At 65.1% G+C, this 22,485-nt stretch overlaps 1 protein-coding gene across 15 annotated transcripts; it reads left to right on the forward strand.

Moving 5' to 3' along the window:
• The first annotated feature begins 1,741 nt into the window (after positions 1–1,741).
• Positions 1,742–21,194, forward strand: KIAA1671 (KIAA1671 ortholog). 15 transcript variants are annotated; one of them, XM_070763399.1, is made up of 14 exons: positions 1,742–1,820; positions 3,629–3,817; positions 6,978–7,093; positions 7,277–8,588; positions 8,873–8,975; positions 9,879–12,200; positions 12,444–12,494; positions 17,904–17,983; positions 18,509–18,731; positions 18,829–19,009; positions 19,148–19,260; positions 19,380–19,522; positions 19,658–19,737; positions 19,871–21,194. In XM_070763399.1, exons 4-13 carry the CDS (start codon positions 7,315–7,317, stop codon positions 19,734–19,736), a joined length of 4,569 nt encoding a protein of 1,522 aa, XP_070619500.1. In that variant the 5' UTR covers positions 1,742–1,820; positions 3,629–3,817; positions 6,978–7,093; positions 7,277–7,314; the 3' UTR covers position 19,737; positions 19,871–21,194. The 15 variants fall into 15 exon arrangements, 14 of the variants coding, with proteins under 14 accessions (XP_070619500.1, XP_070619499.1, XP_070619487.1 ...); XM_070763398.1 differs by lacking the exons at positions 3,629–3,817; positions 19,658–19,737 and having other exon boundaries at positions 1,766–1,820; positions 12,366–12,494; positions 18,829–19,021; positions 19,151–19,260; XM_070763386.1 differs by lacking the exons at positions 1,742–1,820; positions 3,629–3,817 and having other exon boundaries at positions 7,005–7,093; positions 12,366–12,494; positions 18,829–19,021.
• Positions 21,195–22,485: the final 1,291 nt, after the last annotated feature.

Here is a 22,485-nt window from a genome sequence, read left to right on the forward strand (position 1 = left end):
GCTCATGACATGACTCTTGATTTACAGCTGAAGTGATATACGGCTTCCCATGAAATACCTGGGAACCATTTATCAGTTACGCCCCTTTGGCCAGAGTGCCTGTATGATCAGGGGGCAGAGTCCAGGTTCACCCCAAGATAAGCATAAGAAGCCGCCGTCCCCTTTCTCTGCTGCCGGGAGAGGCTTTTCACAGGGCGATGATCGTTCCACCCGCAGGGGGAGCGGTGGGTGCCGGCCTCAGCCGTCCAGATAATTCCTCTGGGCCGGGGGGGGGGGCTGCTGAGTGCTTGTCTTGTAGGGCAGGGGGGGGGGGACAGGGATTGTCCTGGCTCAGCCTGGTGATTGTTGACTGCCTTAGAATAAAACTAATCCAATGTAAAGCTGGTGGACAGGCCTGGAAACTCCAGGGGGGGCTGGGGGTGAAGGAGGGAGGCCCCACCGTTGGAACAGTGAAGCCAGGAAGTCTTGAGCAAAGGATCCCAGTTTCATCCTTGCTTGCCATTGGATTCTGATGCTGGATGCATTGGGGGTGGGGGTGATGAAGATGATGGGGATTATTGGACCACCCGAAGGACGCAACCAATCTGTTTCCCTGTGACTGTGGGTCTGTGTGTGCACACGTGAGCGTTTGGTGCACTTCCCATTCCAGGGGTTTTAATTGGAGGAGTTGAGATCCAGGTTTCAAAGCAGAGACCACCAGGAGCTTTTCAAAGGTCCCTGCGTTCCTTCTTTTACCCCACCAATGAGTCCCCCAGGCTGCGTGGGCAGAAGAGGCTGCGATGCACAAGTTCCCTGACGGTTTTGCTTCTGGGTCTCAGGGGCACTGACCGCTTTAAGGCCGGGGGTGGGTGAGGGTGCCAAAAGATTGGATCAGGGCTTCGGCCCTCAAATTGTGGGCCAGGGGGCTAAGCAGACCTGCCTCCCTCTCTGGGGAGCTGAGACACGGGGGACTGGGAGTTCTGGGCTTCTCCAGCCCCCCCCAGGAATATTCCCCAGGAGGGTTTGGGGAAGCGAAGGAGCCGGTTATGTCTGTGTGTGCATCCATCCCGGAAGGGCCTCCTGGCTTCAGCGTTTCTATGGGTCACGTTTTGTCCGGTTTTTTAAAAAAATGCTGCAGGTTTGGGGTTTTTATAAAAACTCAGTTTGACTGTTGCGCCTGTTGCTCAGCGAAGCTTTGGGGTTTTCTTCCTTCTGGGTGGGATTTGTCTCTGGGGGGCCAGAAAAAGAGAGAGTTCATATACTGTATATATCTCTATATCTATATTGTCTAGATGGTTTTCTGTATTTTCAAATCCAAAGTAAAAGAAAAATAAAAAAGAGGCAGAGCCCCCCAAGTCTTTGAAGCGCCCTCTGCCGCGGGGGGGGGTGGTGGTCGGAGAGGGGGCACCGGTTCCGCCTCTGGGCGCCTCAGTGGGGGGCGGGGGCGCGGCCTGCAGGAGCCCGACCGCCTTTTCCCCGCCAGGACCCCCGCTCAATTCCGGGGGGGAGTTGGGTGCGGGGGGGGGGGCTCTTCCGGGGCGCAGTATGTCGTTCACATCGGGGGGGGGTTCTGCAGGTGGACCCCCGCCCCCCCCTCATTCCCGGGGCAGCTGGGCCTGCGCTGTGGGCCGGGCCGGACGTAGCCCCGCTCTCGGGGGGGGGGGACGTGTGGTCGCCATGGCGACGGAGGCGCTTCCCTCGCGCCAGGCTTCGGGCCGACCGAGCAGGTTAGGCTGCGCGGACCACGCCCCCTGAGCGATCGAGGCCACGCCTCCCCGAGCGGCAATCACGGCTGCACCGCGGAGGAGGACGGCGCGCGGGGAGGCGGCGGCCCGACCCAGGTGAGGACTGCGGCCCGGTGTGCGTGCGCGTGTGTGAGGGGCGCGAGGGGGCAGGACCCCCGCCCCACCTCTGACCCCCCCACAGCCCCGCCCCCCCCGGGAAGACCCCCCCCCCCTCACCCCGGCCTGGCAGCGGGTGGCTGGGGCGTATGGGCCTGGTGGTCCCCGCAGCCCGTCTGCCCCCGGCCGTCTCTGAGGAGGGGGCCCCGCCGCCCCCCCCTCTCCAGGCAGGCAGGCAGGCGGCGCCTCTCCCGCTCTCTCCGGCCGAGAGCCCTGCGTGGGGGGGAGGGGGCGGCAGAGTCCCCGAAAGGCCCAGGGAGCCCCGGCGCCCCAGTCACCCCCCCTTGTTTCCCCCTCCCCCGGGGCCTCCTCCCCCCCCCCCGTTTGCCAGGTGGGACCCGCGGGGCTTTCTGGGGCCTGGAGGGGCTCGAGGCTCTGCAGGTGGAAGGTGTCACTTGGGGCTCCCCTCCTGCCCGCTTGCGGCCTTCCGTTTCCCCCAGCAACCCCACTGGCCCCTCGGAGGACCCCCCTGCAAACGGGGCCTCGATGGAGCCCCCTATTCTGGAAGGAGGGGAGCCGTGTCTCCAGCAGCCAAGCTAGGGTCAGGCAAAGTCCTGTTGGGGCTGCAGGGAGCCAGGCGGCCAGTCTGATGTTCCACTGGCTGCAGAAGTTCTGGGTGCCCCCCCTGCCCCTCCCAGGCCTTTCAGAGGCCTGAGATCTGGGGAGCAGAACCGCTGAAGTGGACATGCCATTCTGGGCCATTGCAGCCTGTGAGGGCCGGCTGGGTGGTCAATCTCCTTTGTCCTGAGTGGCCATTCTAAGAAGGCCTTGTGGCCAGGAAAACAGCCAGATCCCGAGAGCCCTTCTGCCCCGAGGAACCTGGGCGCTGCTGCTGCTGTGGCTGTGGAGGGAAATCTGTGCCCAGCAGTTCTTCCCTCTCACGTGGGCTGTGCCGCCGGAGAGAGAGGTGTGTCTGCGCAAGGAGAGTTATGAATAGAGTCTCTTAAGCAGCTTTCATAAACAATGCGTGTTTACAGAGGCCTTGCTGGGGAAGCTGCCCAGGAGAACAACCAGGCTTGGCCGCCTTCCTGGAGCTGCCGGGCCCTTCGGGATGGTGGCGGAGGGGAGGAGGCCGTACTGCTGCCGGGCTTTGCCTCCTGGGGGAAAGGTCCAGGCCACGCAGAAAGGTCCAGGTGGGCCGCCAGAGGTGGGAGGCTTTGTGAACAGGAAGTGCATTAGATGGGAACATTGAAGCCGCTCCGTCCGAGGCGGCTGTTGAAGAGAGGCTGCCAACCCACCTGTGTGTGTGTGGGGGGGGGCCTTCCGGTCACCCTCCTGCGCTGGCTGCAATTCTTGTGAGTGTGTTTTTGTCGAGTGTTTCAGGAAGAGAATTCCTGGCATTCTTCTCAACCATGACAGGAAATAGAGCAGCTAATCGGAAGGAACCTGTCTGCTTCTTTCTCTTGGGGTTTCCTGGCCAACGATGATGAGGAAGAAAGGCTGCTTGGACAGCTCACGCGCCCCTGGCCATCCTGGGCTCTATCGATTGGAGCGGTGGTGGTGGTGGTTGTTAATTTGACTTCTATGCTGCCCAATCCCAAAGGACTCAGGGCGACTTACGACAATGATATAAATACAAATACAATGTTTAGTTTTCGCAAGGTTGGTTGCTTTGTTGTGATGGGAGATTTTTGACCCAGGATCCCACATCCTGGGAGGCAGGAAGCGCAAAGCTCCCCGGGCTTCTTCAGTTGCCCATCCGTGCAAGTCCTCCAGCCATCCCATCACCTAATTGCCTTAAATTTCAGCCTCGGCCTTCCTGCCCAGCACCACGAGCCTGGACGGTGCTGCTTAAGTGGTAACTTACTCACTGGAGCAAGAGTTAATTCACCTATTAAGCCGTGTGGACGGAGCTCCGAAGGAATGCGGAGGCCAGTCCGACCAGTTCGACCAGGAGGGAGCTGAGAGTCACCGGGGCAGAGACTGGCTCCTTGGAGGTGAGATGGCTGCTCCTTCTCAGGTGGCGGCTGAGGCTGTTCTGAGACAAACACGGCTCTGGTTTGGGCAGAGAGCAGCCACGGGCAGCCCTGGGTTTGGCAAAACAGAAGCGAAATGGTAACGCCGGAGGTCCAGGCCTTCTAGAAGGACGGCCAGTCCGGTCTGAAAGAGCCTTAAAGAAGGCGGGGAGAGAGACCAAGGGGGAACAGAGCCTGCTGGACTTTGGGGGGAGACTTCCTCAGCTGTGGGGCTCCCCAATTGGCGCCTGCTTTGTTTAAGGTGAATCAGAGAAGACAAACGGGACAGGTTTTAAAGGGGAAACGGCTATTCCGGCCCTGTTCCCGATGCCCATAGGATATTGAAAGGAGGCTTCCCAAGGGCAGCTCAGGGCGAGGCTCGGAGATTGCAGCTGGGTGAACTTTTATCAATCTGTTTATTAATCTAATTCAAGGACTGTGAGAACTTGCCTGCTCTTCCCTCCCTCGCAGGAACCTGCCTTTTCATGAAAATAGTGGGGGTGGCGGGGGGGGGGGGCTGTGAGTTCCACCCAGGTTAATTGAAGTGGATAGGTGTGGCGAAACAGTTCTGCTTTTAAGGAAACGGGCTCCTTTCGGTGCAGGCAGCTGGGAGGGATCGGGTTTCTCGGCAGAGGCGTGGAGCCGGAGGCGAGACGCAGGGAGCTGGTTCCATAGTCCATCTTGGAGGGGGGGGGCGGCGTCCCCTGCCATATAACGGGGCTGGTGCCACCTTCCGAAGGCCCCGAGGAGAACCAGCCCCAATCAGAGTCTCAGGCCAAAGGTCGGCCCGGCACGCCAGGCGAGGTGTGGTGGAACCGGTCTGGGCAGGCCACTGCCAGTCCTTGGCCAGGGTGGCATTGCTTACCGTCTCCGTTGGAGCATGTCCTGTGGGCACGGTTGCCGGTGAAGAGAAGGCAGCCCTGGGCCGCGGCCTGTATGTGCTGCGGGAGAGGCACCTGGCCCAGGCAGGAGGGGGGTGACCGGCTGCCTGCAGGTAATAGGCTGAGGGGCGGCTCGGACGGAGCGCTCTGCCCTCGGCTGGGCAGTGGGCCAAGGTTCCCTCGGGTGTGTCCATGGGGGCCAGAGGCTGCTTGGGCAGAAGGGCCGATTCCCCTGCAGGGACCCCTTTGAAGAGGGCCCGGGATGGAGGCAGGCCATCGTGGGTGTCCCCCCCCCCCCCCCGGAAATAATCAGGGCTCCGTGTTTTGGGTGAAATAAACCAGAACCTGCAGCCGTCTATGGTGGATTTTGAGGGCGGTCAAAGGATTGTAAAAGCAGCAGCCCTGATCGCTGGCTGGGAGGGGGGGCTTTGCGGGGAGGGGGGGCTGCCCTTGCTGGGAGGAGGCTGGTCCAGCCCCTTGGTCAGGCAGGGTGTTGAGCTGTTTGCCTTGGACCCCTTTGCTGAGTGGCAGGTTGGGGAGGGTCAGACAGGTGAGCCTCCCATTGTGCCATGGTGAGAACACCCGGCTGTGTGGGGAGGGGCCTCCTGGCCTGTGGGGCTCTCCCGCCCCCCCTCCTCCTGTGCCGGGTGCCAGGAATCGTGGGCGGCCTGCAAGAGCCCTTTGTTTGGCTGCCCAGAGATGCCGCCGGTCCTGTGCCAGCTTGCCTCCACCCCCACCCACCCCGCCTGGGACTCTGCCTTGGAACCAGCAGCCTGGGAACGGCTGGGGCTCTGGGAGTCTCCTCCCCCCAACCCCCCCCCCCCCCCCCAGCACTGGAGATGCTCCCGTTCTGGGCCCATCCACATTCTCCGGACACCGGGGCCCTTAGAGCTGCAGGGTTTTAGAATGTGTGGCCTTTAGCATATTTGCCTTTTTATATGGCATGTCATATTGTTGTTAGCCGCCCTGAGTCCCATGGGGATTGGGCAGCGTAGAAGTCCAATAAATTGAGTGAAGCCAGAGAGGGGATCCCGTTGCGGAGGGGAGCGGCCTGGCCTTCTGTTTGCAGGCAGCGTGCATGGATGCGCCAGCTGCAGACATGGTTTAATGTGCTGAGTGGCCTTGTCGGAAAGGACAAAGAGGGTCAGTTTTGCCGAGGGTGGGGGGAGCAGAGCCTCTGCCAGGAATTGGCGCAAGGGGGCTGCTGTGCCCAAGAGTCTCCCTCCTGGGCCGCCTGGCCACACCACTCTGCTGGTGTGTTTGCACCCGGGGCTTCCCTTTGGGGTCTTTGGGGTCTCGGGTCGACTGCTGCCACGGCTGGAGAACCCGAAGTGGGTCTGAGCCTGGGGCTTGGTGGGTCAGCAGCCCTCTGGCCCCCGCAAGGCCGGAGGAGGGGCTCGAGAGAGGGAGCCGGCCTTGCTGTGGCCCATGGGCTCCTTTCCTGCCGTCCCCAGAGCCCCTCAGCTCACCCCAAGCCCCCTCTGATCCTGGGAGCCAGGCGGAGTCGGGGTCAGCTGCAGAACAGGCTGGCTTTGGCCTCGGCTGCACTGGGCAGAGGTCCACTCCCCCTGGGCAGCCTCCCGCCTCCGTTCTCCTGCTCCCTGGAGGGGTTTCCCTGTGCTGAAGGGAGGGGCCCTGGGGGGGGGGGGGTCCGTGACAGTCCCTTGAGTCTCCCCCAACCCCCAGTTCTCCTCTTCTGCTTCTGGGTCAAGGGCCCTGGGTTCCCACCCCCCCCACTGTGGGTTCCAGCCAGCCTGGGAAGGGGGGGCCGGGGGGGATTAAGGCCTGCCGGTTACTGTAAAGCCGCTTTAATTGCTCTGCTGTAATTTCAGGGCGAAGGCCGCAATCCGGCCTGATTACAGAGACCAGCCTGCTTATAATGCCGTCCACAAACCGCGGCTGGCTTCCTGTCTAAGCCCAGAGGCCGAGACCTCTCACGGGGGGGGGGGAGGGGTCCTTCGGTTACTGGGCCTTCCGCCTTGGCCGACGGAGCTGGGGGGGGGGCTTTTGCAGAGGAAGCACCTGGGAGCTGCCCTGAGCCTGGCTTGCACTTAGGGGTGGGGTGTCCAGGGGCCTCTGTGGTGAAAGGCTTAAGCAGAGCCCCCTGAGGGCTGGCCCTGTTAAAAAGTGCCATTGCTCACAGACTGTCAGCCGCCCCGAGTCCTCTCTTGCCTGGAGGGAGGGGGGCTGGGAGGGGGCAGGGGGCTCGGTCCTGGCTAGCAGGCCCCCGAACGTCCCCTCTTTCCTTTCCCCCTTCCCAGGACCGCCCTCCTGCCGGCTGCTCTGGTTGAGAAGACCTGCTCCCTCCAGGATGACCCTGCCCCAGTCCAGGGCCCTTCCCAGGCGGAGTCCGTGTGAAACGACCCAGGATGCTCAGGTGGCGTGGAAGAGCTCCGTGGGGCCGTGGCCGTGGGAGGGGGTGTGTGGGGGCTTGCACACCCGGGTGTCTCTGTGCTGGAGAGAAAGGGAGCAGAGATGCCGGGCGGCTGGGATTCTTCCCGTGACAATGCCCTAGCTGGAACCTGCCCTTAATGCCCGGTGTCTCCTCCGTTTCTCCTAGGGGGCTGCTTCCCCCGGGACCCTCACCCTCCCGGTCCCATGAGGCCCTTAAGGACAGCAATGGCCACCCAGGTCGAACTCGGCTCTGCCCTGACCTCGCTGGCCGGCATCAACGAACCAAGGAGCCAGGCCGCCTTCCGACACTCCGTCATCAACTCGCTCTCTGACGCCAGCCGGAAGCCTGGGGAGGGTCCCCGTACTCTGGCCCTCCCGGAGGGCAAGGGCAGCCCGGCCACCATGCCCTCCACCGCCTCCAGGCCCCCCTGGGCCCCCAAGCCCTTCTCCCGGGAGATCTCTTCCGACACTTTTGCCACGGTAAAGCCGCCTGTCCAGGCACTCAGGCCCGGCAGTGCCATGCCAAAGCCCCCCGCCTTTGCCCAAACATCTGAAGACGCTGCCAAGGGGTCGCCTGGAAACGTCCCACCGCTGCTGGATCAGAAACCGATGGACGGCAGAAGCCCCACGGAGTCAGTGGCCCCCCTGCCCTTCTGCCTGAGCCCCCAGGCCAACACCGTCATCCTCTTTGAAAGCAGGCGGCCCGGGAAGGGGAGGGCTGAGGAGGGGCAGCTGCTGCGCTCCCAGTCGGAGAAGTGGCCCCGGAGGCAGCCCTCCCCCTCCGCGGACCTCCGGCCGGTCTCCTGGGCCCCTCCCTGGAAGGAGGCCTCAGCGGGAGGGTCCAGGGGTCCAGCTGGCAGTGCTGAGACACGGAAGAGCCCAACTCTGGCCACTGGGACGCACATCCAGGCAGCCCCGGCTGGCTTTGGGGGCCCCTGGCAGGGAGAGACACCCCCAGCTCCTCCTGGCCCACGCCCCACAAAGCCAAGGCCCCTCCCCACGGACCTCACGGGCAGATTGGAAACCCAGGAGCCCCCCTGGCAGAAGACGCCCGGCCCGGCCGAGACCAGGGAGGAGGAGGAGGGCTTCCTCGCAGCAGCCGGCTTGAGTGGGGCTGCCCCACCAGGGCCCAGACCGAAACATGAGCCCCCCAAAATCCCTCTGCCCTCAGCTGCCCCCAGCCAGGTGGGCCCAGGCCACGTGGGGCAGAACTGCACCCAGGGGGAGGAGGAGGAGGGGGCTCTTCCGTGGGGGCTGGGGAGCCAGGGGGGCTGTGCCAGAATGACCTTCCCGCTCCTGGACCTGCCGGCCCGGCCCACCGAGAGGGAGTCCCTGCGTGGCAGCCCCCGGAAGGAGGCCCGGGCCCTGAACATCCAGCAGCGGATTCAAGTGCTGACGGCAGAGGCCGCGGGGGCCAAGGCAGGCGGCCTGCGACGGTCCTTCCGCTCCCGGCCACTCTCCGCGGATCTGACCAAGAGGTGAGGAGTGGTGGGAGAAGCCCTGGAGCCGATGCCCTCCGGGGGAGTGGGACCTCAAATCCACCCACCCCCATAGCCCCCTGTTGGCCCTGTGTGGGCAGACCCATTCCGGGGCAGGGGGGAGTGGAGACCCTCGGGAGAGTCCAGCATGGAAGGCTTTGCAAGTGCGTGACAATTACAGCCGGCACACACACACACACACACCTGCTGCAAAGGTTGGGGGGGGGCTGCACAAAAGGTGTTTCCCCTCTTCCTCCTTCACCGTGTGGAATCTTTGCCCACAGGTTCTCTGGCCCCATAGCGGCAGGCGAGCCGAAGCCCCAGAGGGAGCCCCCTGAGTGGAGCAGGAAGAAGCCGTCGGCCGGGGAAGTGCAAGAGGCTCCAGAGGTATTTGGGGGGGGGGAGAACACACAGACTCCTTTTCTTCCCCCCCCCAAAGGAAGAGGTAGCTGGGACAGGAGGGCTGGACGGGCCCTTTGGTCCCCAAGAGCTTCGTCCCCACGGGGCCTCTTTTGGGTGGCCCAGAAAACGGCGTTTTCCCCCCGGCCTGGGAATGCTTGGAGCAGCTCCCCAGGATGACCAGTGGTGGATTTGTCCCTTTTGACCAGTCAGTTCGATCGCTGCCTGTCTGTCGTGCCAGGTTAAAGTTCAACTCCCAGAATCCCTCAGCCAGGGTGTGGGTTATGGGAACGGGAGTCCCCGGAGGTGAACGAAAGGACCGTGCCCTTTTTGGGCTCCTCCCAAGCAGCCTGTGGCCGCACAGCCTTTGGCCCCCTCCTCCCGGTGACTCATTGGTCTGTCCAAGGACTGTGCTGCTTAGCGGGCCCTGCCCCCTAGGAGGGAGAGTGTGTAGGTGGGGCTGGAGGGGGGGGCAAGAGGTTGGGGCAGTTTTCCTTGTATAAATCCCAGTTTAATAAAATTGGGCCCTTTTGCAAAGCCCCCTGTGGTGTCCAGTGTGGTCTTTTCACAAAGAGAGCCCACCAGACACCCCCCTTCTTTTGTGTGAAGGCGGAGTCCATTCTTTGGACGAGCCTGAAATTTAAACCCGAGGGGGCAAAGCTCCCCCCCCCCCGGATGCGGGACGGATGGTGGAGTGTAACGTAGTCCATGTTGTTCCCTGCATTAAAAAAGAGAGAGAATGCGATGAAGTGTTTAAAGAGAAAGGACCCCGGGGGTGACCACATCGTGATCCTGAAGGCTTTCACCTCTGACCTTAAAATAAAGGAGACTCGGTCTGCGTCCCAAACGGCTTCATAACCCCCCCCCCCCCCGTATTCCTGCTTCTTTCAGGGGGAGACGCCGCCTGCGGGTGGAGCAGATGGCGCAGAAGCCGGCGTGGCACAAACACCGTCCAAGGGGCAGGGCAGCTTTGCCAAAGGCAGACCAGATGCCCCTCGGACAGAGGGAGACCCAGACCCGGCCCTCAGCCCCAAAGCCAGAACACCGTCCACTTCGTCCACCGAGGACGGCTGCCTGAAGACGGTCAGAGCCACCATGTTTGAACATCACGTGCAGAGGCACAGCCTGGTGGCCGGCCCGCTTGGCGGAGAACCGGCCTTGCTGTCACTGGTGCTGCCCCTCGGGGGCTCCCTGTCCCATGGCCAGGAGCTTCGGAAGGAGAGAATCATGGCAGGGGGCCAGTGGACCAAGGCCTCCAACGCCCGGGAGGCCGATGCTTCAGGGGAGCCCGGGAGACCCAGAGACCCCAGACCTTTGACCCAGGGGGAGAAGGGGGACCAGCCCGCTTCGGAGGACTCCCTGCTGGCGGCCCAGAGGATCGAGCCCCGGTACGAGGTCCTGCAGACGGTGGGGGAGAGGGCCCGGAGCGAGGCGGTGGCTGCCGTCTCCGGAGGGAAGGCCGTCACCCTCCGCCGGCAGAGGAACCTGAGGGAGAACCGGAGAGCCGGGGGCTGTGGCCAGGAGGACCAGCCGGCTTTCCTCAGAGAAGGAACCGGGCCAGAGGGAAGTTGGGCCAGGCAGCCAGCGGACTCTTTCAGGAGCAGGAAGGACGGCGGCACCTTCGCCCCGTGGTTGGAAACTGGACAGGAGGGGGGGCGGCCTGCTCCTGCTGGGGTGATGGTGGGGCCCAAAGTGCTGTGGGGCACCGAGGCCAAGGGCTGGGAAGGCGGGGCCGGCGGGCTTGGTCCGCAGAGCAGCCGGGGGCAAAGTGCCCCATGCCCAGGACTCCTCTTCAGCCCGGACCTGAAGCCGCCTCGGGGGCCGGAGGAGGACCCTGAGGGACAGAAGCTGCACTCGGCCCAAGAAAAGCAGGAGGCTGCGGCGGAAGGAAAGGCATCGCGAGGGCCGCCCATGGAAGCCAGGTGGCCGAGCAGCTTCCGCGACGCTTCTGCTCACAGAGGCCCAGAGCGCTGGCGAAGGAGGACGCTGCCCCACGGCTCCGCCAGGTTCGAGGTTGCCATGGAGCCCCCGCAGGACCCCACCAAGTCAGCCAGCGGGGGAGACGCTCTGCGCCTGGGGGGAGGCCCAGCGGCCAAGAGGAGCCTCCGCGGACTCGAGGCCAGGCAGGCGGAGGTCACCTCCCCCGGCAGCCCGGAGAAGCCGCGCTCTCCTTCCGAGCCCAAGGCCACGTACTTTGCGGTCACTTGCCAAATCTTGGAGGAGAGCCATACGCGGCCTGAGAGAGCTGCGGCTGTGGCTGCCCCCGTCAGCCCTGGCAGGAGAGCCGATCCCAGTCCGGGGGGAGGGGGCAGGGCAGACACGGGGGCCGGGGAGAGCCAGGCTGGAGCCCAGGAGCTGCCGCAGAGGACGCCGGAGGCATCAGCCGAAAGGCCTCAGGCCGGAGCCAAGCTGCCCCTCTGCCCTGGGCCAAGGTCCCCGCCCTGCCTGGCTGCCCTCCAGCCGGAGAGACAGCAGAAGAGACCTGGCCCGCTCTGCCTGGGCAGAGAGGAGGAGGAAGAGGAGGCGCCCGACCGTTACAGGTCCAGGGCGGTGGACATAGATGAGCTGATGGCAGAATATGGGGCAGAGGCCCACAGGCTTTGTGCCCGGGAGAGCCACAGAGAGAGCAGCTTCTTCCCGGGGGAGAAGTGGCCCCCCAGGCCCAGCATCTCCGGGACCCTCCCCTGCGGCTCTGAGCAGAGGGAGAAGGCCAGCCAGGCGCCCCCCCTGGAGACCCACCCCCAGGAGCCCAGGCCTCAGTGGGGCCGACCGGACGCAGAGAAACCCCCCGGGACCAGGACCAAGGCGGCCTTCTTCAGTGGCCTGGAGCCAGGAGGGGCCGACGGGCAGAAGGCCAGAGAGGCCGGGGCCCGCATGGACCGGGGGGGCCTGTGGAAGGAAGCCAGTCCGAAGCAATGGGCAGTCCTGGGGCCGGCCGGGGGATGGGGCCCCAGCAGGGACTGGGGGGGTGGTAGGGGCGGCTGGAAAGTGGAGCCCCTGGCAGGAGCCGGGGTGAAGACGACGGACCCCCCTGCAGCAGAGCGGACCAGGGCCAGCGAGTCCCCGGAGCCCCTGCAGCAGCTGGAGTGCCCCTCCCCCCACAAGGCCCACCGCAGCCCAGCCAGGCTCAGCTTCCCTCTGGGGCCCCAGCTGGATCAGCCCTACACCCCCGAGAGGCCCGGGGGGCTCCGGCGGAGCAAGGGAGACCTGAGGGTACGTGTGTGGGGCCTGGCAGAGGGGAGGGCTGGGGGCCTGGCCCCCCTGCAGACGTCTACGCCGGGCCCCTCCAGGCTCCAGAAAGCGCCCGATGCTTTGGGGGGGGGAGTGGCCGAGGGAGGGCCACTTCTCCCCCCTTGATGGGTCCCCACCTCCCAACAGGACCTGGGGGCAGGCGGCCTCAGAGTGGAGGAGGAGTCCCCCCCGGCCCCCCAGCGCTCTCCCTACCTCTTTCCCCAGCCACGGAGCTGCAGTTTCTACCACGAGAGGAGGACTGACCACTGGCCAGGGGTGAGTGGGGCGTCTGCAGGGCTGGGGTGCCCTGGGTCACTCAGCGTGGGCCGGGGGGGGGGTCGTGGGTGGAGGGGAGGGGCTCCTTGGCTCTTCCCCAGCAGAATGGTTTCCATGGGGGGGGGGTCCTGCAGCCTCAGAGCCCCCCATGGGCAGGACGGGAGGGGGAGGCTGATGGAGAATTTGAAGGATCCTGGTGGGTTCTGCATTTTGGGGGCTCCCGAGAGGGGAGGGGGCTTCACGGCTGCTTGCCCTGGAAGGATTTTGTCCCGTCCCCCCAAGCAGCTTCAACAGAAACCTTAAGCGGCTTTCTGCCCCCCCATCTGCCCCCCCTTGCAGGAAATGAGGTCACTGGCCACAAAGGAAGGCGCTGCAGCCTCTCCCTGCTTAGCAACGGGGTGGGGGCTGGAGAGATGCCCCCCCTGGCCTGGGACCGACTCTCCTGGGGGCTCCGCTCCCTCCCTCCCTCCGTGGCTGGCTCCCTTGAAGGGGCTGGAAGCCCCTTTGCAGCCTCTGGGGGGGTGGGGGGGTGAGAGCTTTCCTCCTGCTGCCTGGCCCACTGGAAACGGGGGGCCGCCTGGGGGGCAGAGAGCGGTTCCCTGGCAAATAAGCCCCACAGGTGTCGAATGTGCCTCTTGCCCCAGCACACACACACACACACACACACACACACACACACACCCATGGGCATCTGGGGGGAGTCTAGCTGGCCAGGCTTTTCCTCTTCCATGCATGCAGTTCTGGGGCCAGCCAGACGAGGGCAGCAGCAGCAGCAGCCTTGTCCCCACAGGGCCTGGGGCAGCTGGTTTCCAAGGCGCTTTGGACTCTGGCCTTTCTGGAGCTGCTGGGCTGCCCAGGGACCAGGGCTGCTTGGGACAGACCTGTCTTCGGGGGGGGGGGGGGATTTCAAGCCGGTCTGCCTGGAAGGGGGGCTGCTCTGGGTCCTCCGAGAGGGGCAGCATACAAACAAACACGCAGGGAGGGTCCAAGCAGGGGGGGGGGGCTTCCAAGGCCTTGGGCTCCCATTTCCCCCAACCGGCTCAGTCAGGGTGAAGGATGATGGGTGCTGGGGTGACAAATGCCTGGAGGCTGCTGCCTAAGGAGGGAGGGGGGGGGCTGGTGAGGGAGGACCTGCCCCCCTCAGATTTCAGATCAATGAAGCTGGGGCTATTTTTAGCCCTCCTTGCGCCTCTCCTGGGGCCAGTGGCATAAACAGGAACTGCGGGGGGGGGGGGCCCTCACTCAAGCACCTGTGTCCCCCCCCTCCCGGGGCTATTTTTAGAGAGCTCAGTCAAGGCCACGTCACCTGGGCAGAGGCCCCCAGAGTGGGAGGGGGCAGCTCAGGGCCTGGGAGGGGAGGGCAGGAGAAGGCCTCCCTTCCGCTCTCCCGAGACCACCTGAGCTCAGCCACCTGGGTGCGGGAGGACCGGGCTGGGCAGCGGGGGTATCCGCGGAGGGGGGGGCACAGGGCGGTGCTTACGGGGGGGGGCGAGAAGCGGCTTGCAGGGGCGGCGGCATCGGGCCGAGGGATGCGGCTGTTCCTCGGGTGGTTGCCATGGCGACTTCGCCCGCACTCCAGCGGCGCCCCCCCGCCCTCCTCCCCTTCCCGGCGGGGGGGGCATCCCGGGGGCGGGGGGGGCGTTGCGCGGGGCTTCCAGGCGGCTCCTCGCGAGCGAGCCGTGCGCGCCGCCTTCCTGCGCTCTCCGGGCGGGCGACTGGCGCCTCCTTGGCGGGCGGCGGTGGCTCCTGCGGGCGGGATGCGCGGGCTGGCCGGGCCGAGCCGCCGTGCGCGGGATCCTGAGGGTCGGGGCGGGGGCTGAGTCGGAGGGTCCCCGGCCCCTCCCCGCGCCGCCCGCCGCCCATGGCTTCGCTGGGGGAGAAGCTGGCGGGGGCGCCGGCCCAGGTCAGCCGCTGGGCGGGCTCAGTGCGGCGCTCGCTGCAGGAGGCGCTGGGCCTGGTGGGGGCAGCGGCGGGCGAGGCCCCCCTCAAGCGCCCGGCCTCCTTCAGGCAGCTGGCCGCGCGGGGCCGGGACTCCTTCCGGCAGCTCTCGGTGCGCGGCCAGCGCCGCCTCGCCTCGCTCAGGAAGCGGCCCGACGGCGGCCCCGACCAGCCCTCGCCGGAGCTCGTAAGGACGGGACGGAGGGGGGGGGCGAAGGTGGGGGAGGAGACAGGACCCCCGACCCAAAAGGGGCAGGTGGCTGACCTCTCCGGAATATGAGGGGGGGCTCAAGGGGGGAAGGCTCTCCTGCTCCTTGCAGGCAGGGCAGAGGCGCCCCCCCCGGAGGCCAGGCTGCCTCGGGTGGGTGGGGGGCTGGGGGCAGAGACCAGCTTTTGATGTCCTGGGCAGAAGCTGCCTCCAACCGGGGTGGGGGCTCCAGTGGAGTGGGCTTCCCTTCTGCCTGCTGGGTCTTTGGCCGCCCAGCCTCCCCAGAGGAGGAAAGGCACCCCCACCCCACCCCAAAGAAAAGGCCTAAGCTGAGCTGCAGGAGCCTTTCTTTCCACCTCGGCCCCTTTAAGACCGAGGACTTCTTGGACTCCTGGCTTCCCTGCCATAGCCGTGACTGTGCTGGCTGGGGAATTCTGGGAGTTGAAGTCCAGGCAGCTTAAAGGGGCTGAGGCTGGGAGGGGCTTCTCTGAGGACCCCCGGGGGGGGGGAGGGGAAGCCGCCTGGCCTGCTTTGATTCTCTCTGCACATATTTGCCCACCGAGGACTTAGCCGGGCGGCATGGATGGCACACAGGGTCTGCCAGGAAAACGTGCTGGGGAGGGGTGTTACGTTCTTTGGGAGGTGCCAGCCCTGGGGGGAGAGGGGGTGGCTGGGCACTGTCCATGGGGAGACCTGTCCTTGGGCCACAACCCCTCTCCGCCTGTGGGAACGTGGCACCTCTTGTGGCTGGTGGAGAGACTGGAGGGGGGGGGGACTGCTTCCCATTACGAACCGAGCGCATCCTTTGGCAAGAGGCTTCTTGGGGGGGGGGGATTTGAACCCTGGACGGCCGGACAGCACCTCCTGCCGTCATATGCTCGGCAGAATTCAGCCCTTCTCCAGAAAATGGCTACAGACGGTGCTTGGTGATAGACCAGGTTTCCCCACAGGTAGAGCTCAGGTAGAAGGCCCTGGCACAGTCGGCCCCCCCCCCCCGGGACTTGAGCGGCTGTGGGCCCAGCCAGGCGCCCCCCCCCCTTTTCACTAGCTGCTTGGCCCCTTCAGCAGCCCGGCCTTGGCATTACGAGATGCTGACCCTTTGGGGGGTGGGTCTGTTTATGCCCAGGATGCCTTTGGCTGGTCCTGGCAACCCCGGCAAGAGCCTCCTTCAGCAAGCAGGGAGAGGGAGGGGGCTTCCTGAGCCTGGGGGTTAAGTACAGCTCCCCTTCTGCCCCCCCCCCACAGGCATGGAAAGCCCACCGCAGGGGCTGCTGCCTCCCCTGGCCGGAGGTCGGCTTTCCCTTCCGGTGTCCAGGGCGGGGGCTGCTTGGGCCCCCTCTGGACCAGCTGTGGCTGCTTGGGGGCTTTCCCGCTGGAGGGAGAACTGGGCCAGGGTCCCCAATCCACTTGCACAGGGGGGGCTGCAGATGTCGGGCTGAATTGTTCTGGCCCTGGTTAAAAATACTCTGGAACTTTGTGGGGGGGGGGCGGAGATAGAAAACCTGCTGGAGTCGGAAGCATTGAAGGGGAGAAGCAGAGCAGGGGAGCCCCCTCCTCCCCCCCCTGCTTGGCCCCATGGCTGGCTGTTCCTTTGGGGGCCTTTGTGAATCCCCCCCATCTCTGGCTGAAGCCTTGGCTCTGTGCCCTGCTGCTTCTAGGAAGGAGTCACAACACACACAACACCCCCCCCCCAGGAAAGAGCTGTGGTGACGTGAGGGGGGGGGTTGGGGAGAAGCGCCTGTCATTGGTGAGATCAGCCCCTTCTAGGAACCGCTGCTTATCGGTGGCTCCAGACGCCGGCCTCCCTCCCTCCCTCCTCCGGGGTTGTGTGTGTGTGTGTGAGCCAGGGGTTGTATTGTTATTTTGGGGTGTGTGCTGTTGTGCACTGGCCACGGGATGAGCAGGGCCCGGGGCTGTGGTGGCTGAGCTGGGGGTCTCGAAGGAGACACGACTGCCACACAGACCAAGAGAAGGGGACCCCCCCCTTGGGAAGGAGGAGGAGGAGGTTTTCTTCGGCTCCTTTTGAAAAGCCTCTCACGAGGGTCTCGGCCACCCCTGGCTCCTCCCTGGCCAGTGGGTCAGCTGGGGAGCCCCTCTGGGTTGCGCTCTTTCCAGCGGGGGTCTCGTCCCTGGGTGACCCTCCGGAGCGCTGGCTGAGAGCGGCTGGCCCTGCCCGTCCGTGCCAGGGAAGACCCCTCCTTCATCTCCCTGGTGGGTGGGGGGAGATCGCAGCCCCACTTCCTTTGGCTGGCTGGGGGGGGGCAGCGCAGAGCTTCCCCCAACCAAGCAGGCGGAGGGATTGGCCGCAGCCTGGACACGCGAATGTGTATCTGGGTGAGTAGTTGTGTAGCAAAGCTGCATTGTTGGGGGGTTGCACAGCCAGGTGATGGGTGCCCCCCCCCGAGACAGCAGGGCCTGGGAGGCGTCAGAGAGAGATTCCTGGGAGGTTTTTCTCAGGGGGGGGTCCCTGCTGGCCTTGAAGGGGGCCCTGGACACTCAGGGACAGAGCGAACGCTGGCCAGAGACCCTTCCCTGGAGTCCCACTCCGTCCGTTTCACTTTTGTCATCTTCCCTGGGGCCTCCGTCTGTCCGTCTGTCCATCCGTCCGTCCGTCCCATCTCGGCATCTCCTGAAAGTGGATTCGTTGAACTCTGCGCCTTTTCTGAGACGTCAGTTATTGATATTTCAGTCCACATTTAAAAACCTTTTAAGAAAAAGCCCCCTGACCATCTAGCCCTTTCAGCTCCTTTCCAGCTGGCCCCTTGCAGCCCCCCCTGCCCCCCCGTTCCTGCCCCCGGTTCCGCTCCACTTCGGTGGTTCCCCACTTACCGACATGCGAAAGCCCCCAGCGTCTCCAATCTCCCCGGTCTGCCAGCCGGTCCAAACTTTCCTGAACCCAAATTCTATTTTGTGTTATTCAAAATTCCCTCCTTAAAACTTCTTACACCCCAAGAAGAAACAATCCATGACGTGTCCAATTAAACTCACCGTCCTGAACTTCTCCGACATCTGTTGAGATTGAACCTGTACAGACATGGTCGCAAAGGGGATTTTTTCTGGGCTTCTGGTCCTCATGAAAGGCTCCCTGGAGAGCAGAGAAGGCCGGGGAATCTGCTGCCCTGGGGAAGTCTCAGAGTCCGGCCTGGTGGCCCCGGGCTGGGGCTGAGAAAGGGAGGAGGAGGAGGTGCCGCTGACCCCCAGCCTCCCCCCTCCCCCCCTGAGACCCAGAGCCCGAGGCCAGCGCTCCCTTCTCCTCTTCCCAGGACCACCTGGCGCAGTGTTTTGGCCGGCGGTCAGCAGAGCCCAGGGACACCGAGGCCCTCGTGCAGGAGGCCGATGGCAGGTAGGGCACCTGGGGAGGGACGGGGAGGGGGTCTCCAGGCTGTGGCCATCAAGGGCATCCACACGCCCACTTCCTGCAGCCCAGCAGATGGGCAAGAGCCCCCAAAGCAGCTCCGGCTTCCCAGCAGCCAGGGAAGTGGGGCAGGGCCTCTCCCAGCCCACAGCGCCCCCTGCTGCTCAGCCATTTCCTTGCCCAGGACCCAGGTGGCGAGAGGCCCCCTCCGGCATGCAGCTGCCCAAGTGGCTTCCTGGGGGAGGGATGGGGCCGACTGCAGCCAGCCCCCCCCCTCAAGCCGGCCTCTCCTGCAAACCTTTGTGGCTGCTGGGCTCTGCTGCAGGACAACGCTTCTAGGTGCCCCTCCCTTCACGCACCCCCTCCATGAGCTGGAGGAGTTAGGACCCTTTTCCCCTCCCTTGCTGCCCCCCCCCCCCCGGCTCAGGTGAGGGAGGGGCCCTTGCCACCAGCCGTGCTCCCAACTGGCCCCCTGGGCTCTAATCCCAGCCCCCCACCCACCCCTTGTCCTAGCTTCAGCCCAGAAGCTCCGTCCTTGGAGGGCAGCGGGGGCCCCACACAAAGACCATCTCCCGGCCGCCGAGCCTCCTTGTACTCTGCCCAGAGGGCTCCGGCCACTGACCGACAGGAGGCCTCCAGGGACCCCAGGAGCCGCAGCCTGGACGATTCCAGCCCGGAGGCCGATTCAGCCTCCCCCCCCTCGGAGAGGGCCAGCCCGGACTTTCCCTTCCTAGAGGTGGGTTGCAGGGGGGGTCAGGGGCCCTCTGGCTCTTTTGAGGGGGGGAGGGCCCTCTGAGCTCCCCTTGCAAGCCGGCCTCTTCCATCTCCTGCAGCAGACCCCCCGGCTGGACTCGAGGGTCCTGAAGAGCCGCATCCTGCTGGACAAGAGGCGGCGGCAGCACCGGACCCCCATCTCCCAGGCCCTCAGGCGGGGGCCCCATAGAGACGCTCAGCCAGGCCCTGTCTCTGGGCTGGAGGGGGCAGCCGGCGCCTGGATGTTCAGGGACTCCGCAGGTGGGGCCCCTGGTGAGTGACCGGAGGGGGGGCTGTGGGAAGAGGGTGGGGGGAGCAGCCACAGCCCCCTCTCAGCCCTGAAGCCCCCCTCTGGCCTGGTGGTAATTCTCCCCTCCCTCCTTCCCTCCCGTGGTGAAGAAGAGAGCCCCCCCATGGCAGGAGAGGAAGAGGAGCCCCCCCCAGCAGAGAGGCTGCCCCCTGTCCAGCCACGCCTGCCCCTCTTCCCGGGCCTGGGCCCCTCCGCCCTCAAGGTACCTCACTCCCCCCCACCCCCTCCAGGAAGAGGCTGCAGGGGAGGGGGAGTGTGTTTGGGGGGGGCACCGGCTGCTCCCCGTCTTCTCCTGAGGGGGATTTGGGGCTCCCTCCGCAGGCTCAACTCAGGAAAAGGCCGGAGTCGGAAGAGAGGAGGGAGGGAGGCCCCCCCACCGCCCTCTGCAAGTCGCCCAAGGGCTCCTTTCCGGCCAGGGGCTCTGGGGGCCAGGCACTGGGGGGCCCCCCTGAGAAGGAAGGCAGGTGAGAGAAGGAGGGCATGGGGGTGTTTGCGTCACATGACCATGTAGGCCACAAGGGGTGGGAGGGCAGGGTTGCAAAGCCAACCCCCCAATATCCCCCTCCCTCTGCGGCTGCTGAGGCTCTGCTGCCTTCCAGGGCGGAGGAGGGGTCCCCCGCATGGCTGATGGAGCTGAAGTCCAGGAGGAAGCAGGGGCAGCCCGAGAGCCCCATCTGAGGTGCGGGGGGGGGACTGCTGGGGGTGCCAGGCAAAGGTGTGGGGGGGTGAGCCTGCCTGGGAGGGGGAGGAGGCCGCAGGTGGTCCAGTGGAGTCCCAGGCAGGTCAGGTGAGCCCCTCCCCCTCTTTTCCAGGTGGAAACCCTGACTGGCCGGAGGAGGAGTTGCCTTAACTTACCACCACCCGTTCCTTGACCGACTGCTCTGCGCTCAGTGCCTTCCTCTTGGGGCCCTGCCTGGCTCCAGCCCCAGAAGGACGAGAGGAGGGGGCCTGCCCCCACCGCCCTGCCCCTGGGGCTGCCTTCCGGCTGTGGGAGGGAGGGGCCGCAGCCTTCCTCTCCCCCCCTCCGCAGACGGGCGAAGAAGAGGATCCTCCTGGCTGCCCTCTGCAGAAGGGGAAGGGCCCGCTGATTTCGGCAGGATCTGTTTTTAATCGGCTGGACACGTGGTGGATTTGCAGCATGGTCCGTCCCTCTTGCTCTTCAGAGGGGAGAGGGGGTCTTGCTGCGGCCAGAGTTTTGTCGGCTGTGGATCAACTGAGCCGTCCTTTCCCAGAGGAGAGAGACATGAAGTCCAGCGTCTCCTCCAGGGTGGCTGTAGATCACTCCCTCTCCGACTCCCCCATCCCCCACGGCCTTTCCCTTCCGAAAGGGGAGACAGACGGGAGAGAGAGAAGAGGAAAGAAAACGAAAGAAAGAAAGAAAGAAAGAAAGAAAGACAAACTGGGCCTCAGCCACAGAATCCTCCTGGTCTTTGCTGTAGAATTTCCTGTAAATATCTGGGGAATGTTTACATCCTGGTCCTTCCCAGTGCCCAGACCACTCCCAATTGGGCTATCGGTCAGCCAACGAAGGGGCCTCTCCGTGGTGGTGGTGTCCCTGGGAAGAGGGCAGAGACCCTCCCTGGCCCCTCCCTGCTCCATCCTGGTCAGTTGGAGAAATCCCGAGTTGGGCCGCTCTGTGAAGGCGTCTGTGAGCGATGAAGACCCCTTTGGCTCTGCTGTGGGGTGGGGGTGTCACTCTGCCTTGTGCCCCTTTGGAGGCCCTCTTAGCAGCATGGGGGGCACCCCAAGGCTGCCTCCTGGGGTGGGGCATTCCTGCCCCCTGAGCCCCTGCTGTGCTTAGAATCTTGCATTCCACCCAGCCCCCCCCCTAAGTGCTCTTCTCAAAATGCTCCCCCGAGGGTTCAGCCAGAGGGGGCAGGGGCAGCCGGCCGATGGGCCTGGGGTGAGACCGCCAGCTGCCTCCTATCCAGGCCCTGGGCCACAGCTCCCCGCTCCCCCTGTCCCTCCCTGGACACCCACCCCACCACCCGTGGCAGCTGGAGGAGGAGGCCCCTCCGGGCAGTGCCAGCGTCTCTGAGGCCAGGGGGATGTGGTGGGCAGGTCCCTGGGCAGCTGTGCACGGAGGGAGCCGTTCTGTTTCGACCGCCATCTGATTAAAGAGCTTGCTCAGAGCGACCTGGTGTGGCTGAGGTTTTCTTTCTCCTAAAAGCGTTGATTACTTCCCAGGGGGGGCGCTGTGCAGAGGGCCCCCTATGTGTTGACCCCCTCCCGCTGCCTCCTTTCCACCTCAAAGGGAGCAGCTACCCCATTGTACCCTGCCAGTCATCCTCCAGTCAGACGCCCTTCCGTTCGTTGCCACAAGGGGGAGCGCTTGAGGCGTCCTGTCTCCCAAAGCCAGCAGGTGCCTGCAAAGACCCCCGTCTGGTCGGTCTCCCTGTGAGCAGCAAGCGCTGGAAAGGGACCACCTGGAAAAGGACGGCTTGGCTGCTGAGAGCCCCCTGGGCTGGAGCCTCTTTCGGGGAGGGGGCTCTGTCCCTGCTGGGACCCCCGCCTGCTTGTAAGCAGAGGCCAGAACCCGATGGAGGGTTTGGTCTCTGGCTGCCCACAGAGAGAGAAGGGGGGCCCTTCGTGCCGTGCAGAAGCCCCCCTGCCTCTCCCCCTCAAAGGCTGCCAGCTGGGCTCGCTCTGGGCAGGGCGTGTGGCAGGGGCCGGCTCCGGCTGACACAGCCCTGGGTCCACTCGGGTGGGGGGCGAGAGGGGGGCCGGGGGTGCTGAGGTCAACAAAACCAGGCGCTCCTTGCCCCCCTCGCCCTGGAGCTGAGCAAGCAAAGCGGGCGCTCCAAAGTGACAGCTCATGAAATAACTCGGCCAGGACAAAGGGAGGCTGGGGGGCAGCTGCCTCTGTTTGCATTATACTTTAATCCGGCATTCTTGGCTCGGGTCACATGCCGATCAATACTGCTGGCCTGGGACTCTGCCGCCCGCTATAAATGGTGGGGCTCGGCGGCCGGTCCTCAGCAGCAGAAGCCAATTTTGGTGCAACCGGTAGGGCTCCACGGCGTCCTTTCCCTGGGCTGGAGGGCGCCTGGTGCGTGGGGCTCTTCCCCAAGAGGGGCTGGGTCCTGTAGGCGAAAGGGGCAGATTGGCGGAGCAGAGGCGGACGGTGGGAAGCCCCCTCCCCAAAACCAGGACAGGGACCCCGCAGTGGACGAAGGGTCAGAGGGCCGAGCAGGTCGTGGGGGCAGGAGCCGAGGTCTCTCTGGCTAAACAGGCCCGGATCCCCCCTGAGCTTCCCAGGATTGGAGGAAGGGGCTTCGGCGTTCCTTCCTCCTTATTCCCTTTGCTCTCTCGCAAATGCGCCCGGTGCCTTCATCGTTGGCGAGCGCCCCTTGGCGGGTCCTTCGCCGTCCCTCTCCTCCCCTGCCTGGAGACGGGAGGGGTGGGGGCCCTTCTGGGGCGTGTGGGG

The sequence above is a fragment of the Erythrolamprus reginae genome, chromosome 10 (assembly GCF_031021105.1).
Source record: "Erythrolamprus reginae isolate rEryReg1 chromosome 10, rEryReg1.hap1, whole genome shotgun sequence".
Taxonomy (NCBI): domain Eukaryota; kingdom Metazoa; phylum Chordata; class Lepidosauria; order Squamata; family Dipsadidae; genus Erythrolamprus; species Erythrolamprus reginae.

Excerpts from the sequence above, each read along its gene's own strand:
- KIAA1671 (XM_070763386.1), top strand. The coding sequence starts at position 7,315 with ATGAGGCCCTTAAGGACAGCAATGGCCACCCAGGTCGAACTCGGCTCT. Across the intron at positions 8,976-9,878 it reads AAGTGCAAGAGGCTCCAGAG|GGGGAGACGCCGCCTGCGGG; the intron begins GTATTTGGGGGG and ends TGCTTCTTTCAG. Across the intron at positions 19,261-19,379 it reads TGGGCCCCTCCGCCCTCAAG|GCTCAACTCAGGAAAAGGCC; the intron begins GTACCTCACTCC and ends CTCCCTCCGCAG.